Source organism: Leptodactylus fuscus, chromosome 3 (assembly GCF_031893055.1).
Source record: "Leptodactylus fuscus isolate aLepFus1 chromosome 3, aLepFus1.hap2, whole genome shotgun sequence".
Lineage (NCBI taxonomy): Eukaryota > Metazoa > Chordata > Amphibia > Anura > Leptodactylidae > Leptodactylus > Leptodactylus fuscus.
The window spans coordinates 85,336,708-85,350,682 of record NC_134267.1 but is presented as its reverse complement, the minus strand read 5'-3'; the positions used below and the strand labels follow the sequence as shown (position 1 = coordinate 85,350,682).

The following is a 13,975-nucleotide window of genomic DNA, read 5'->3' as shown; positions in this document are numbered from 1 at the left end:
TTGGGGGCGGAGCTAAACGGAAGGTTGCCTGTGAAACCCCGCCCACCAAATGATGCAAGCAACCAGGAAGAAAGAAGATTTTACAAGAGTGAAGACTGCTGAGTATGTGAGGTGGGAATACCCCTTTAAGGCCTCATATGGCTCTGGGAGCGGAGAAATAAAAAAAGTTATGGGGTTTAGAAGAAGGGGATCAAAAACGAAAATCAAAAAATGCCATCAGCGGGAAGGGGTTAAACTAACACGAAGGAGAATTTCCCACTCTTTTCAATTCACTTATGGTCTAAACCTGGATTGTAAAAAAACTTGTTTTCTGAAAATTCTGTTTGAAACCAGCCTTTGGCAAAGGCGCCATGTTATGTTTCACTATAACAGCAAAGTGAATAAGATTTCATTGACACATTTCGATAAAAAAAAAAAGCTGCCGGAGGCTAATTTTAGCTGCAGCGTTGCAAGTGGTTTTTCTATTGAAAAATGCTACATAAAACTCAATAATAAATGCTTAGAAAAAACACAATGCATTTTCACTGCGTTTTGCTGTCTGGGGCCTTAACCTCGAGGAGGACCCGTCATGGTCTTTACACAGTCTGACTTTGAACAATGCCAGGCTGTACAGGGACAGACCTTATTGGGAAGGGTAATGCCAGGCCAAGTCATCTCATACATATCTAAAAGAAATTGAGCATAAAGAGAATAGCACAACACAGTTGGAAGAAAAGACACTGCAGAATTACTGTTTTAGGGAAAAGCAAAGTATCTCCTAAAACAGACATAGCAAGAGGAAAAACTGTATTAGATCCAATTTGGCTGAGAATGTCAAAGCCACCAGAACTTTTTCCCCCCAGAATGAAGAAAGCAGAGCAACGCCTGAAAATCAAACTCCTGTTTATCACATAGCGACTGCTCGTAGTCCAAGCAGATTACTGTGGCACATGAATGTTCCATTGTATGTCTTAAGATGTGTTTTTTATATTTAAAGTGTAACTCATCTTTCAGACTTTTGATTTCTGCCAGTATTTGCGTCATAAATAATATTAATATATTTTATTAACAAATTTAGGATAATTTCCGTGAAATCCTGCACTTTTTCACTCTTTCCCTTTGTTTCTGTATTGAGAGCTGTTTCTGCCTGTCACTAAATGTTACAGTGTATGGAGTACAGGGCTCTGGAGAAAATAGGGAGGGTCCCATCAAACAGTTAGATCTCAGATATTATAAAACATACAAACTTGGCAGCTGTACCTCTAACTCCTGCTGGCGACCTGCAGTTGCACTTCCAGGTATAAGGGACGCTTCTTTTAAAGATGTGTATGCGGTTATCACCCAATGTAACACCTTTAATGCTCATATGGGAGAAAAAAAAATGGACATTAGTTTGATAAGACATGACCTGCAAAAAGTAAATGAGCGCATTCGTAAAGTTGCGGACGATGTAAGCACGATGGAGGATGGACTTCCTCCCTTACAAAGAAATTTGGGCACAGTTGTGCAGATGTCGAATGATCTTGAAAACAGACTTGGGTGTCTTCTTACACATGTAAAATAGACAGAATACAAGGAGCGTAAACTCCATGTGAAGGCACCCTAACGCAATAACCTGCACCTCATTGAGATTTTGTATAAGGCTGAGGACCCAAAACCAAATGAATTCTATGGTAACTAAGTAGTCGATATTTGGCAGAGAAACCTTGATGCCATTATTTGCCATCAAGAGGGGACATTGATCCGCATTTTCACCTCTGTCTGTGGAGGCGCCATCCAGGCCCATGCACCCGGGTCTCTCTCTCTCTCAGGTTGAAATGTCTTCTGTTTTGTGTTATGTCTGTTTTGTCTTAAGTTAAAGGGATTGTCAGGGCAAACATTTTATTTTTTAAATAGGTCGAGGGAGTTGAAAAGAATAGAAAATAAATATACTCACCTTTACTCGCTGCTTCTCAGCGTGGTCTGGTTCTGGAGAGCAGCAGAGAAAGGCGAGTATAATGGTTTTTCACCTCCTCCAGCCCCGACAACCTCTTTAATGTTTGGCATTTTTTCTTTTTTCTTTTCTACATTGATCAACACAGGAGCATATCACTTATACCTGTATATGGTGCGCCCTTCCCCCTTCTCTCCTACTGACATGGTCTCTTGAGAGAGGGTAACAGGAGACACCTTCCATGAAGTGACCTGAGGTGGTGGTCTCAGGCAACATCTCATTGAATAAACTGGAGGGGATTTTTTTGATCTGCAAATGAAGGGGGGGGGGGGGATGTCCTATTTAGAGATGCCCCGTCATGCAACCAAGATAGCTATAGTTTGTCTCAGACAGCAGAGAGGCTAGGTTCACCCCTGGATAGTAGGTATTCTCCTGTAAGTATTTTGGAACAGATTTGCTGTCCTGTACCTTTAGCTTTTGATATATTGGCATGTTCTGGGCACTGGAGAATCGAAGAGGCATATTTTCTAGTTTGCAAAATGACCAACCAGCGCTACTCTGCTTGGTGATGCTCTTAATTTCATAGAGCGTGGATGTGCCATGAACACCACTGCACGTATTCCATGCATGCTAGAGTTGTGTCAATTTGCAATCACTGGGTTACCTACCAATGTGTTTGATCCCTTATTGATCAGAAAGGCCACTTTGCATGCCTCTGTTGTGTAATCGCCCATGTGACTTCTAATATAATGACCTTATATACTCCTCCACCATACTCTTTGGTGATTCTGATAGTGGATAGTGTCATTCTTCGCCTCATTCCCAGATACCCCAACTTTATTAATTGGATATTATAAACATGTGCTATCGGTATCCTTAGATCGACAGAGTTCTTTGATGACCTTGACTTCACTTGCTAGGTTGTTGGAGGAACTTGGCATGTGTGATTTATGGCTTATATGAATGACAAACAATATTCGTGCTACTCAGGTTCTCATTACTCTGTGTCCTGTATCGATCTTGCCATTGGGATGAGATCGATGACATGTAGTATTCACAAGATTTGTTATCTCCCTAGAAGTATAACTGACCATCCCCCCCCCCCCTCCCTGCATCTTGGGTTTGCCCTGGGGTCTTCTCATTGATTCCAGGGAGGGCTTTGGAGACTGCATCCATTTTATTTATAGCTTGTGGATGTGAGGGGTATGTAACATTTTTTTTGTTCAGCATGCTGATTTAAATTAAAAAAAAATAAATAAAAAGATGAGGTCTTCGGAGTGCTGGTCAATAATTTTAAGGCTGACGACCCCTATACTAAAGTCATATACCACAAACCATAACACAGAAGTGCTGCCACCAGATGCTGTAGGACGCATGTGTTTACTGTCGTTTTCTGGAGCTAGAACTTTTACTTTGATGTAAAACTGCGTTCACATGGTATATTTTTGCACAAAAAAAATATGACTGGTTTTTGTGCAATGCACCGTTACACAGAATAATATCCCACAGTGGCCCCGCACGCGCTATTATTTCTCATAGAGGATCCCGCACACAGTATTATATTCCAACTTTTAAAGTTCCAATCTTCACCACTCACTAGCTATTATATTGTGGGGTCTCTTCAGACCACTGAGAATAATATTGTGTGAACCTAGTCTTAGTCAGCAATGACTTTTAAAAATCAGCAATGTAAAATAAAAAAAATACCCAAATTAGGATGGTTTTTGGCATAGAATTCACAGGGGTTATCTCTATGGATTGAAAGCAAAGGGTGAAAGCCAGAATGAAAATCAACAGCTTGTGGATGAGATTAGTTTAGCCCACATCCACTTTGATGTTATTGATGTTATATTATTGTCCCCTGCTTCCTAGCAATTTCACCCGACATAATATTTTAGGGGGGCACACATGCAGACATTTATGCAGTTAAAATCAGTTTCAATAGCTCCCTGGCTCCTGGTGGTGGGTGCATTGGTACTTGTGGGGAAGCCTACAAATGTACGGGCCACAAGGTAAACATCACTCATTCTTCCATTAGTTTTAACAACTATCACTTAAAGGGGTTGTCCCATCACAAGGATCCTATCTATACTGCTTGTTAATGTGGATGTAAGACTTTTCCTAAATACATTGCTTCAGCAAAATTGCTTTGTTTGTCCACTATCTTACTTTATTATTTTTTTTGTGGCCACAGCCCTGACCTAGCTGCTCCTGAGTCAAGTGATGTATCAGCCTGCTCTCAGGGGGGAGGGAGGAGGGGCTCGTTGAGACGGGACCTTAGTGTTCGATTCCCCTACCAATGGAATGATTCCCGTATAGCTTACTTTGGCATCTCTCTGACGGCCCCTAGTTCAGATCTGTTCTCTGCCAATTATACCCCCCTCCTGACCAAAATTACTTCTCTACTTGCCTCCTTCTCGCAGCCGATATTGTCTTGGGCTAGCAGAATCGCCATTATCAAAATGATGGTGTTACCTCTAATTTTGTATGTGTTTCGTACAGTTGCCATCCCCCTCCCTGACTCATATTTTACTAAGCTTCAGTCTATTCTGTCCAATTATATATGGGAGGGTAAGAGATCCAGGGTCCGACTTAAGGTGATGACACGCACTTGGTCCCATGGGGGTGCTGGTGTCCCAGATGTTAGAAAATATTATATGGCGTCTATCCTTGAACAACTTAAGGTTGGGTGGGATGAGACTTCTAAATGGCGTTGGGCTGAAATTGAGGAAAGCCTTCTAGATGCCCCACTTTTGAGTATTTTACGTCCTAAGGATTTGGGCCCCCCCATCACTTCCCCTCCCTTGCTGAGTATTAGGGCCTCAGTGTCTGCTTGGCGATACTTCTCGTCATATACCTCTAGGGAAGACCTGGTCCCTTTGTCGAAGCTACCTCTGTTATATCTGACCTCTTTTCTCCCCCAGCTCCGACTCCGTGGATGGGTCTCTATAAAGTGTCCCATCTGTACTCTGATGATGGGTTTAAGTCGTTCTCCATGTTACAAGAAGAGTTTCAGCTCCCTAAAACAGACTTCTTTAAATATTTACAGTTGCGTCACTTTCTTCACTCCTACGAGCCTTCTAGATTGACCTTTCCCAGGCTAGCCTTAAAGCTGTGGAATAGGTCCTCGCCTGTTAGAGGTGGGTTATCTGTGTTTTATGGCTTTTTCTCTGTCCCTCCGGAGCGGGTCAAGCCTCTTCACCTGCTCCGTTGGGAAGCGAATCTTGCCAGAACCATCCCTCTGTCTGATTGGTATACGGCAGCTGGGTTTGTTAAGCGTGTTTCTAGGGGGGCGTCTCATTGGGAAACGGCCTTGAAAATTATGCTGAGGTGGTATAGGACTCCGACCCAACTGGCGCATATTGATCCTTCTTGCTCCAGACTCTGTTGGAGAGGATGAGGCCACGTAGGTTCCTTCTTGCATTTGTGGTGGGACTGCCCTCCGGTTCGTGCCTTCTGGATAGCGGTATTCCACTTCATGTCCAACATAGCCGGTTTTGATATCAGTCCTTCCCCTGGTCTCGCCCTATGCTTCTTGGACGTTGGTAGTTTTCCCACAGAGTCGCAGGTCGTTCTGGGTCAGATCGTGCTCGCAGCTCAGGCCATGATCGCTCGTCAGTGGTAGTCTGCTCTCTGCTTGACCGTAGCTGAATTATTCCACCATGTGAACTTGGCATGCACCTTGGAACGTCTGTTGTCCAACAAAAATCATACTTATGCCAAGTTTCGATCCCAGTGGTCCCTCTGGATTTCGTATGTGGAGTCTCATAAGGGAGTTCCTTCTCCTTGGCCTCAGGCTGCTCCCGTGGGGACCCCTTGATCACTATCTACCTATTGTGTTGTTATCCCAGGTGGCTTTATTTTATTTTCTTTTTTGGATGTACCGTGTGTGTTTTTGTTTTTTGTCTTTTTCAGTATTGTATTCAGGTATGTGGTTATGTTGTTCATGTTATTGTTTGGTCCTCTCGTTCTCTTCTGTCTCTATTCCATCTCTTCTACTTTTTCTCTTCCCTTTTCCCTTCTTGTACCTCTCTGGTTGTGTTCCTCTCTCCATCCTTTCATTTCCGTCTCGTAGAATTGGTGTCTTTGTAGTGTTTGTATATCTGGTTCTTTGGTCTTTGTTTATTTGGTCATGTTTGTGTCATCCATGTATTTGGGTTGCAGCCCAAAGTTCCAACTTGTAATTACTGTTCTATTGATTGGACCTATGCCAATTCTTCTTATGTTTGTAACTGTTTTTCTATTATATTGTAAAAGTTTTCTTCTATTCAATAAAAATCATATTTAAAATAAAATAAGTGCACGGGAGCGAACCTGGAGGGGGGGGGGGTAGTTTACCCTTTGGGGGAAGGGGCCGCCAATGCAGGGTTAGACGCCAGCACAGGTGAAGCCAGCAACATCGCTATGCTTCTGCCCTGCATGAAGCCAGCAGCGGCAGAAGCGATGCCGCTATTCCGGTGGGTGGGGTGGCGGTGTAGCGGAATAACAGGGCAGAAGCATAGCGATGTTGCTGGCTTCACCTGTGCCAGCGTCTAACTGTCCCCGGCATCCGCTGTAATAGAGAGGCGGATGCCGGGGACAGTTAGACGCCGGCACAGGTGAAGCCAGCAACATCGCTATGCTTCTGCCCTGCATGAAGCCAGCAGCGGCAGAAGCGATGCTGTTATTCCGCTCCGCGGTCACATATGCAAAGCCGAGCGGCGAGATGCCGCCGACCCTGCGTGCACGCTCATACACCAGTCTAGCCTTCACAATGCGAATACAGACCCGGCACCCTGTCGGGTCTGTATTTGCATTGTGAAGGCTAGACTGGTCTATGAGCGCGCACGCAGGGCCGGCGGCATCTCGCCGCTTGGCTTTGCATATGTGACCCCGCCCACCAATGACGAAACAAAGCCGGAAGACAGAAGATTTCAAAGAAACGAAGACTGGTGAGTATGCAACGTGGGACAACCCCTTTAAGGACACTTTGTATTGCTACTATATTGCTCCACTATTACATATTAAAAAATAAATAAATACTTCAGCATAACCAGTGTATCACGCAAAATATAAAATATATAAAATGTTCCAACCAATAATTTATTTTGTACTAGCTAAAATATGACAAGTGATAGTGCATCAGAGGTATGAATTGAAGAAAGTTTTATAGTGGCACTTTCAAGTTTTAGCACCTCAAATTACATAGAGGTTCAATACATGGAAAGAAAACAAGTATTCTAATAAAGAAACTTTGTGAATTAAAGTGAAAGAAAAAAAAAAATAAGAATAATACATTTCATAGTGTGGACAACACAAAAGACAGATAGAATGATAAAACTAATAACTGGACTAAGAAGAAAAAGGTCAAATTGCAAGTCCAAAGGCACTGACAATACAATACATAGTCTTGTTCTCCCATCTGACGGTACAGCTTCCTGCAAAGAAGAAATAAGAAAGTAAATGTATTATCTAATTCATTTACTGAATAAGGGAACATAAGATGATTGTTTTATCCCCACAAGAGTCATTTTAAAAAAATCGCAAGTTGCTTGCTGGCAAAATCTTACTCACAAAATCTATCCAGTGATCATATGTGGTCCCCGCTATAAGGGCTAGTTCACACAAGGGCAATGAGGCAGATTTGGACAGCGGATTTCGCCTCAAAATCTGCCTCCATACAATGGTGGTCTCTGGAGATCGCTAGCCTTCATTTTTCTGCTAGCAGTTTTTTTTTCTGCTAGCAGAAAAAAAGTGACATAACCTTTCTTCAGGTGGATTACGCCTGAGGAAAGCAATAGAAGTGAATGGGAGGCAAAAAACAAGACCAAAAACGCCTAGTATTTTTTTACAGTCCATTCACTTTAGGGGAGGGGAAACCACCTGGTGTTTTCTGAAGCAGTTTTTATCAAAAACTGCTCCAGAAAATGCCTCAAGGTAAAAAAAAAACAAAAAAAAAAAAACACTTCCTAATTAGTTTTTACGTGTGAACTAGCCCTAATACTGCTCTTATTCCTACAACCCATAATAACCCTCCCCTGTCTTATGTCGAGTGTATTCTCAAAAGGGTAAAAGTAAGCATCTTAAATCTCCCCAACAACAAAAGGGGTGGGCATACTGAACGCCAATATGCCCAACCCTTCCTTTCACCAACATAAATGAATAATACATGTGAATATAAGACGTGGTGTAATAGACATGATGGGTCTCTATGGAAACAGTCTGACTGAAGATACAGAAGAGGAAGCAGCTTAATATGTGGTGAAGGAAACAGATTATTATTATTTATATAGCAACATTAATTCCATATATATATGAGCAGAACAAATAAAAAAGGCGTGTAACGACTGGTGATTACGTGTGAGGGGATAGCGGGAGAGGTCAGAGATGTCTGGAGGGCCGGCTTTGTATGTCATAATTAATATAATGAATTGGTTGGGCAATAAGTAGTCAATGAAGGGAATGGCGAAGAGGAGAGGCAGATGAAGAATGAGCAGAGAGGTGGATTAGTCAGGCTGCAGAGTTAAGTATGGACTGGTTGTTTCTGTGGCTGAAACAGCCGTGGAATCCACAACAAGATGGAGCAGGACGATTATATTTTCAGCATCCTGCTTTTATCTCTGTCTCCAATTGAATACAAAGGAAGGCAGATTCAGGATTGAACTTCAAACTGATTTTTAGGCAGAATCCATGTGAACTTTTTCTATTTGTTCATCTGATCACACCGATGTTATCAGGTTTGGCCAACATACATTCTTACGTATGGCTTACGTTAGCCTTGTGCACAAACTGAACAAGCAGGGCTGCTGGGAAATTTAACGTCAGCACTTCAGCGTTGTAACTGCTACATTGAGTAGAACACTGCAGGAAATGAAATTAGCTCATAATGAACCCAAAAAGGCAACAGATTTCAGAAGCTACATGTGGACATTGTGCAGAGTAAGACCTTCCTCAACAGTCCTCTGAAGGAAATAGACTCACCATCCGTTGAATTATCCCAAAAACATGAGCTTGCTGTATGAAGACCTGCGCCATTCTTCTGCATGATCACACAGGTAACTGGATGAAAAAAGAAATTTAATATAAATATATGCAAGATAACTCTAGGTACAGATCTGTAAACCGAAACACCAATTCACCTCTAGGTCTCTGCACCATGACAAGGTTTATACAGTTGGAAATAGACTGTGGTAGAACTGGTAAATCACTACAATAGTTCACAATTACCTTTCCATTACATTTGACTACAGCAAAAAAACCAAACAAGTCATATATCCCATGTTGACAATATAGGAGGTATACAAGTCGGGACAGGCACTCACTCCCCAGTACCTAGGTACTGGGGAGTGAGTGCCTGTCAACATGGGTAAGCCACAGTGCTATTAAACCTGTATATAGTGGTATAGGATATATGTGAACCTATGTTGTTATAGTCACCAATGTGTGTGTATCAATGCTATTACTTTAATGGATAGGAGATATACATTGGACCACATGGTAACTTTAAACTTCTAGCACTTTCTTTGAGCTGTTGTGGCAATGTGTATAACTTCGTGGCCAATCATGATATTGTTAGAGCTGTCATGGTTGTCAGGTATCTTACCCCAGGACCGACCAGGTAGATTGCACAGTCAGACATTACAGACAGATACACATGAGTTATACTTCTGTGTGTCCGGACAGAGCTCTGCAAAGTTCCGCCCAGAGACCGTTTATTTTATAGCATTCAAATACAAAAACCAATTCATCATAATAATGACACAAATCTGGCATCACATATACTTATGGATATGATTTCATACGATTTCTGAGGAAAAAAAAAGTATGCAGAATGAGGGTATTTCCAAAACTGACCTCTTCCACAATTGTCTTTAACTACATGCTATACTCCTTCTTCCTAGATCCATTACCACACATCCTTTAACTCTGTATAAAAGTGATAAATGTCTGAGAATAAAATATGCGTACTAGGTTATGGAACAGCAACTTGTTTTGCTCATCTACTAAGAGTACAAAAGTTCATATAAAGGTAACATATAATCCAAAATGGAGTCACTACTGCTAGGCTAAGCCAAGCTAACTATAAGATTACTTAGCAATATATACGTCAGCGGCTATTGGTACTATTACTATGTGTATATAATCTCCACACACAGTGTATAAGGGACTCCAATGCTGAGGTCCTTTCTGGCATTAGCTTAATCCATGTGCATTCCATTGTATGTAAATACTTAAAGGGACCACATACCATCTGTTGCACTTCACTTTTACCCAGTCAGTTTGTATTTGTAGATTCTCCTTTCAATGTCCATCTTTTATATATGTGTATTATGTAATAAATAAAAATATGACAAGTTTATTGACCTAGACTGGATGTGTAATATATTCCTTTTATACTAAGTGTCATACTCACGATTGTTTTTCTTGTGGATATTTTGTGTATGGTGAGGACACAGATTTCTTTAGGGCTTGGTATAGTCTAAAAGGAACCCATGCATTTACGCATATACCTTAGGTTGCTTATTTTTGGTTGGTTGTCTATCATGGATTATTGGCAGGAGATCCATGGACTACACAGGGTGGATGTGCAGTCGATAATCTGTATCTTATAGAAGTCACCAAACACTGCTCATCTGATTTGTTGGTCCTTATTGTTTTGTTTGACTTTCCTATGGTTTACTATGTAAATTGAGCCACTTGAATGGAGACCAAATGAAAACAATCGGATAAGTAAAACACCGGCAACAAATTTTAGTCATAATGGCTACCTGGCTCCTGCTACATACCAATGTATTTGAATGGCTTTCCCAGTTTTGTAAGTTGGCTCAGAGTTTGCTCCACGACATTTGTAGTCCATTGGTTGACTTTGTTGTGTTGATAAGCATTTCCACCGATGGCACTTTCTATCGACTAAATACAAAGCATTCCAGCATTAAAAGATGGTATAAAATATATAAATTGCATATAACACAGCAGTACAAAAAATGTATGCACTGTACAGGAAATTTACTCTTTTTTTTCTGAATGGAGAAAACTGACCTCTTTAATGATGTTGCTCACTTCATCTACAACAAATGAGGACTGAAAAAGATTATAAAAAGAAAATATAATTACAAAATAGGTTTTACATGCAACACAATAATCAGCCAATGAAAACCAGATTAATTACTTCTGTCATATCCATGCTCCCTCCCCCAAACCCCCAAGAAAGATAGAGAATAAACCATAAAATGGAGGATGCAGAATCATTATATTCACAAACTATTCCTACAAACACTCTAGCTTTCTTTCACAATCGTAAAGATACTTGCCTGTTCACTACTTTCTTTGAGAATGGATATGGATTCAAGATATGGCTAAGTTCACAACTGCTTGTTTTATGTCTGTTGTTCTGATCAGTCATAGGAGCAGAATAATGGACTGAAATCTAATAGAATGACTGATGCATATTCTGTCTGTATTCATCATAGTTCAATGAAATGTAAAACAGGGTACCGAAGCTTTCTTTCCACTTGCTTGTTTTCCAATGGAAGACAAAGTCCTGCGTACTGCAGGTCCTGGACAACCCCTTTAAAGGCTACCAGCGTGAACAAACCTAAACCTGGCAGACTTGGGACAGTATAGGATGCTAGTTATCAGGTGTGAATATGTCGTGAACAGACCCCAAGTAGATGCCTACATGTTACAGAACATCCTCCTAGCTGCACAGTATAAGACTTTAATATGTCAAAATTAATGAAAAACTGTAAGAACGACTTTACAAGGTGACATTCAGCAGGGGGCATGCAAAACAAAGCACCACCATTTTGCAGCCCCATCACTTTCACAACGTCTCCTGTGCATTCACTACAACTTTCTATGCAGTCTATAAAGACTGCAGTGTGTGGTGCAATGATGCAGATGTCCATCACTGTCTATCACAGCTTGGAAACAAAATGTCTTTATCCTGAATTTGTGGGGGGCAGACTACCGAAATTAGAGTTAAGACTATTAGGAGATACCAAGCATTAGAAATAATCTCACTACATTTATTCATGATTATAAACACTGAATGCAGTGTTGACATGACACATTGTAGAAGTATAGCAGTGGATAACAGTGTTCACTGACTTGAAAAGCAGCTCTTATCTGCATAGCAACTGTAAACAAACCGCACGCCATATATACGTAGCCATGGCATCACAAATACAACCAGGGGTGATAACGTAAGGCAAGGCTGGGTGCAAACCATGCTGGAAAAGCTGCTACACTCTGCTATGTGCTATGCACAGAATGAGGCCTCATATACATGACCATAATTATTTATTATCTGCATATTATCAGAAAATACAGCACTGAAATTGCGGATAACATACGGTCCCATCATTTTCTATATGCCCATATACACAGCTGTAGTTTTTATAGCTGCCTGTCCGGGCCATAATACAGAGCTGCAAAATTTATTGCAGATCCTATAACTGACCATTTTTGTGGCTCGGCCCATTTATTCAAGTGTATGGGTCAGTGATAATTGTGGTAGGCACGCGGACACCAATCTGTGCACCATCCATTCCATTTTCTCTGACCTGAACACAGTCCTGTACATAGGGCCTAAGGTAATATATCAAGTTACAGCCCTCACCTCCCCATAAAGTGTCTTATATTCCCCTGTACTATTCATATATCAAAAACCAGCATCAGGCAGGAAAAGGCTTACTGACAATTCATAGAGATGTGTAAGATGTTTTACTCATCAGCTGCTGAAAGCCATATTACTCTTCAGTGGACAATGAAGGGGCGATAGTAAATAGAGAGGGGTACATGGCGAGAGCTGGTATCTGATGGGGCGCTGTACCCCTTTATCATGCACAATGAGGGCCTCAGTATCTTGACCTTCATCTGTTTTCTTTGACATGTCAAGTGTTTCCTAAAGTGACAGATCACACAGCAGCCAGTATTATCAGTGGGTCATCCGTGTAATACACAGGCCAGGTAAAGTTTACAGCACCATGTTGTTACACGTAGGGGACACCCACTGCCTTGTACTGGGGATCCCACTAGTAACAAGGGCCGCTGAGCACAATACAACTACACAAAGAGCCCGAGCACATGCAGCCACTTCCAGCAGAGACCACTCTCTCGGGACATCACACTGTCGCCACACGTATACAGAGGCCATCTGTCAGAGGCCGCAGCCCGCACTATGACATAACACTCCCCGCGTCGGGAGAGAAGGAGGAGGCAAAGGGGAAGTTGTTGTCAGGTTCTTGCCACACATTGACCCTTGACCCGACGAGACCTCCAAGCAAGGAGCACCCGGGACCGAACTCACCTCTTCCGCTGTCTGAAACTCGTCCATGCTGCCTGTAATCCGGCCTCCCCGCACTCACACTCACCGGTAGCAGGAGACCACTACCCACCCCGCCTACCGCCGGTTGCCACAGACGCGCAAGACAGCCACGCCCAAAGACTCTCTAGCCTGTCACGTGATAGGCCCCTCCCCTGCTGCGGCAACTTAGAGGTAGTGGGTGGGGCAGGAGCTGACATAACAAAGGGCAACAAACTGGTTTATGTTAACGGGGAGAAGTCTTCAGAAGCGCGGGAATGGCTCTTCAGTCCCGTCACCTAAAGGTATAATAGTATAGCACCGAGAAGAAACGGAAATGTCCCACAATGCATTGCGTGACACCGCCTGAGCGACGGAAGGGTTACGTCATCTGCCCCGCCCCTGATCCCTGTGGGACTGTACGTTACATATGTGCGCTGCGACAGCAAGTCCGGCAGTACAAGCTATACAGCTGTGTACAAAGCAATGCACCATAGAGTAGTATACAGGAGGTCCAGCTGTACAATGTATCCCGCTGTGTACAAGGCAATGCACCATAGAGTAGTATACAGGAGGTGCAGCTGTACAATGTATCCCGCTGTGTACAAAGCAATGCACCATAGAGTAGTATACAGGAGGTCCAGCTGTACAATGTATCCCGCTGTGTACAAGGCAATGCACCATAGAGTAGTATACAGGAGGTGCAGCTGTACAATGTATCCAGCTGTGTACAAAGCAATGTACCATAGAGTAGTATACAGGAGGTGCAGCTGTACAAT

General features: G+C 42.3%; 1 protein-coding gene across 1 annotated transcript; it reads right to left on the bottom strand.

Moving 5' to 3' along the window:
• Positions 1–6,973: 6,973 nt before the first annotated feature.
• On the bottom strand, positions 6,974–13,452 carry DYNLT1 (dynein light chain Tctex-type 1). Its single transcript, XM_075266613.1, has 5 exons — positions 13,203–13,452; positions 10,931–10,972; positions 10,678–10,801; positions 8,873–8,950; positions 6,974–7,329 (listed from the first exon to the last, which is right to left on the bottom strand). Exons 1-5 carry the CDS (start codon positions 13,227–13,229, stop codon positions 7,259–7,261), a joined length of 342 nt encoding a protein of 113 aa, XP_075122714.1. The 5' UTR covers positions 13,230–13,452; the 3' UTR covers positions 6,974–7,258.
• Positions 13,453–13,975: the final 523 nt, after the last annotated feature.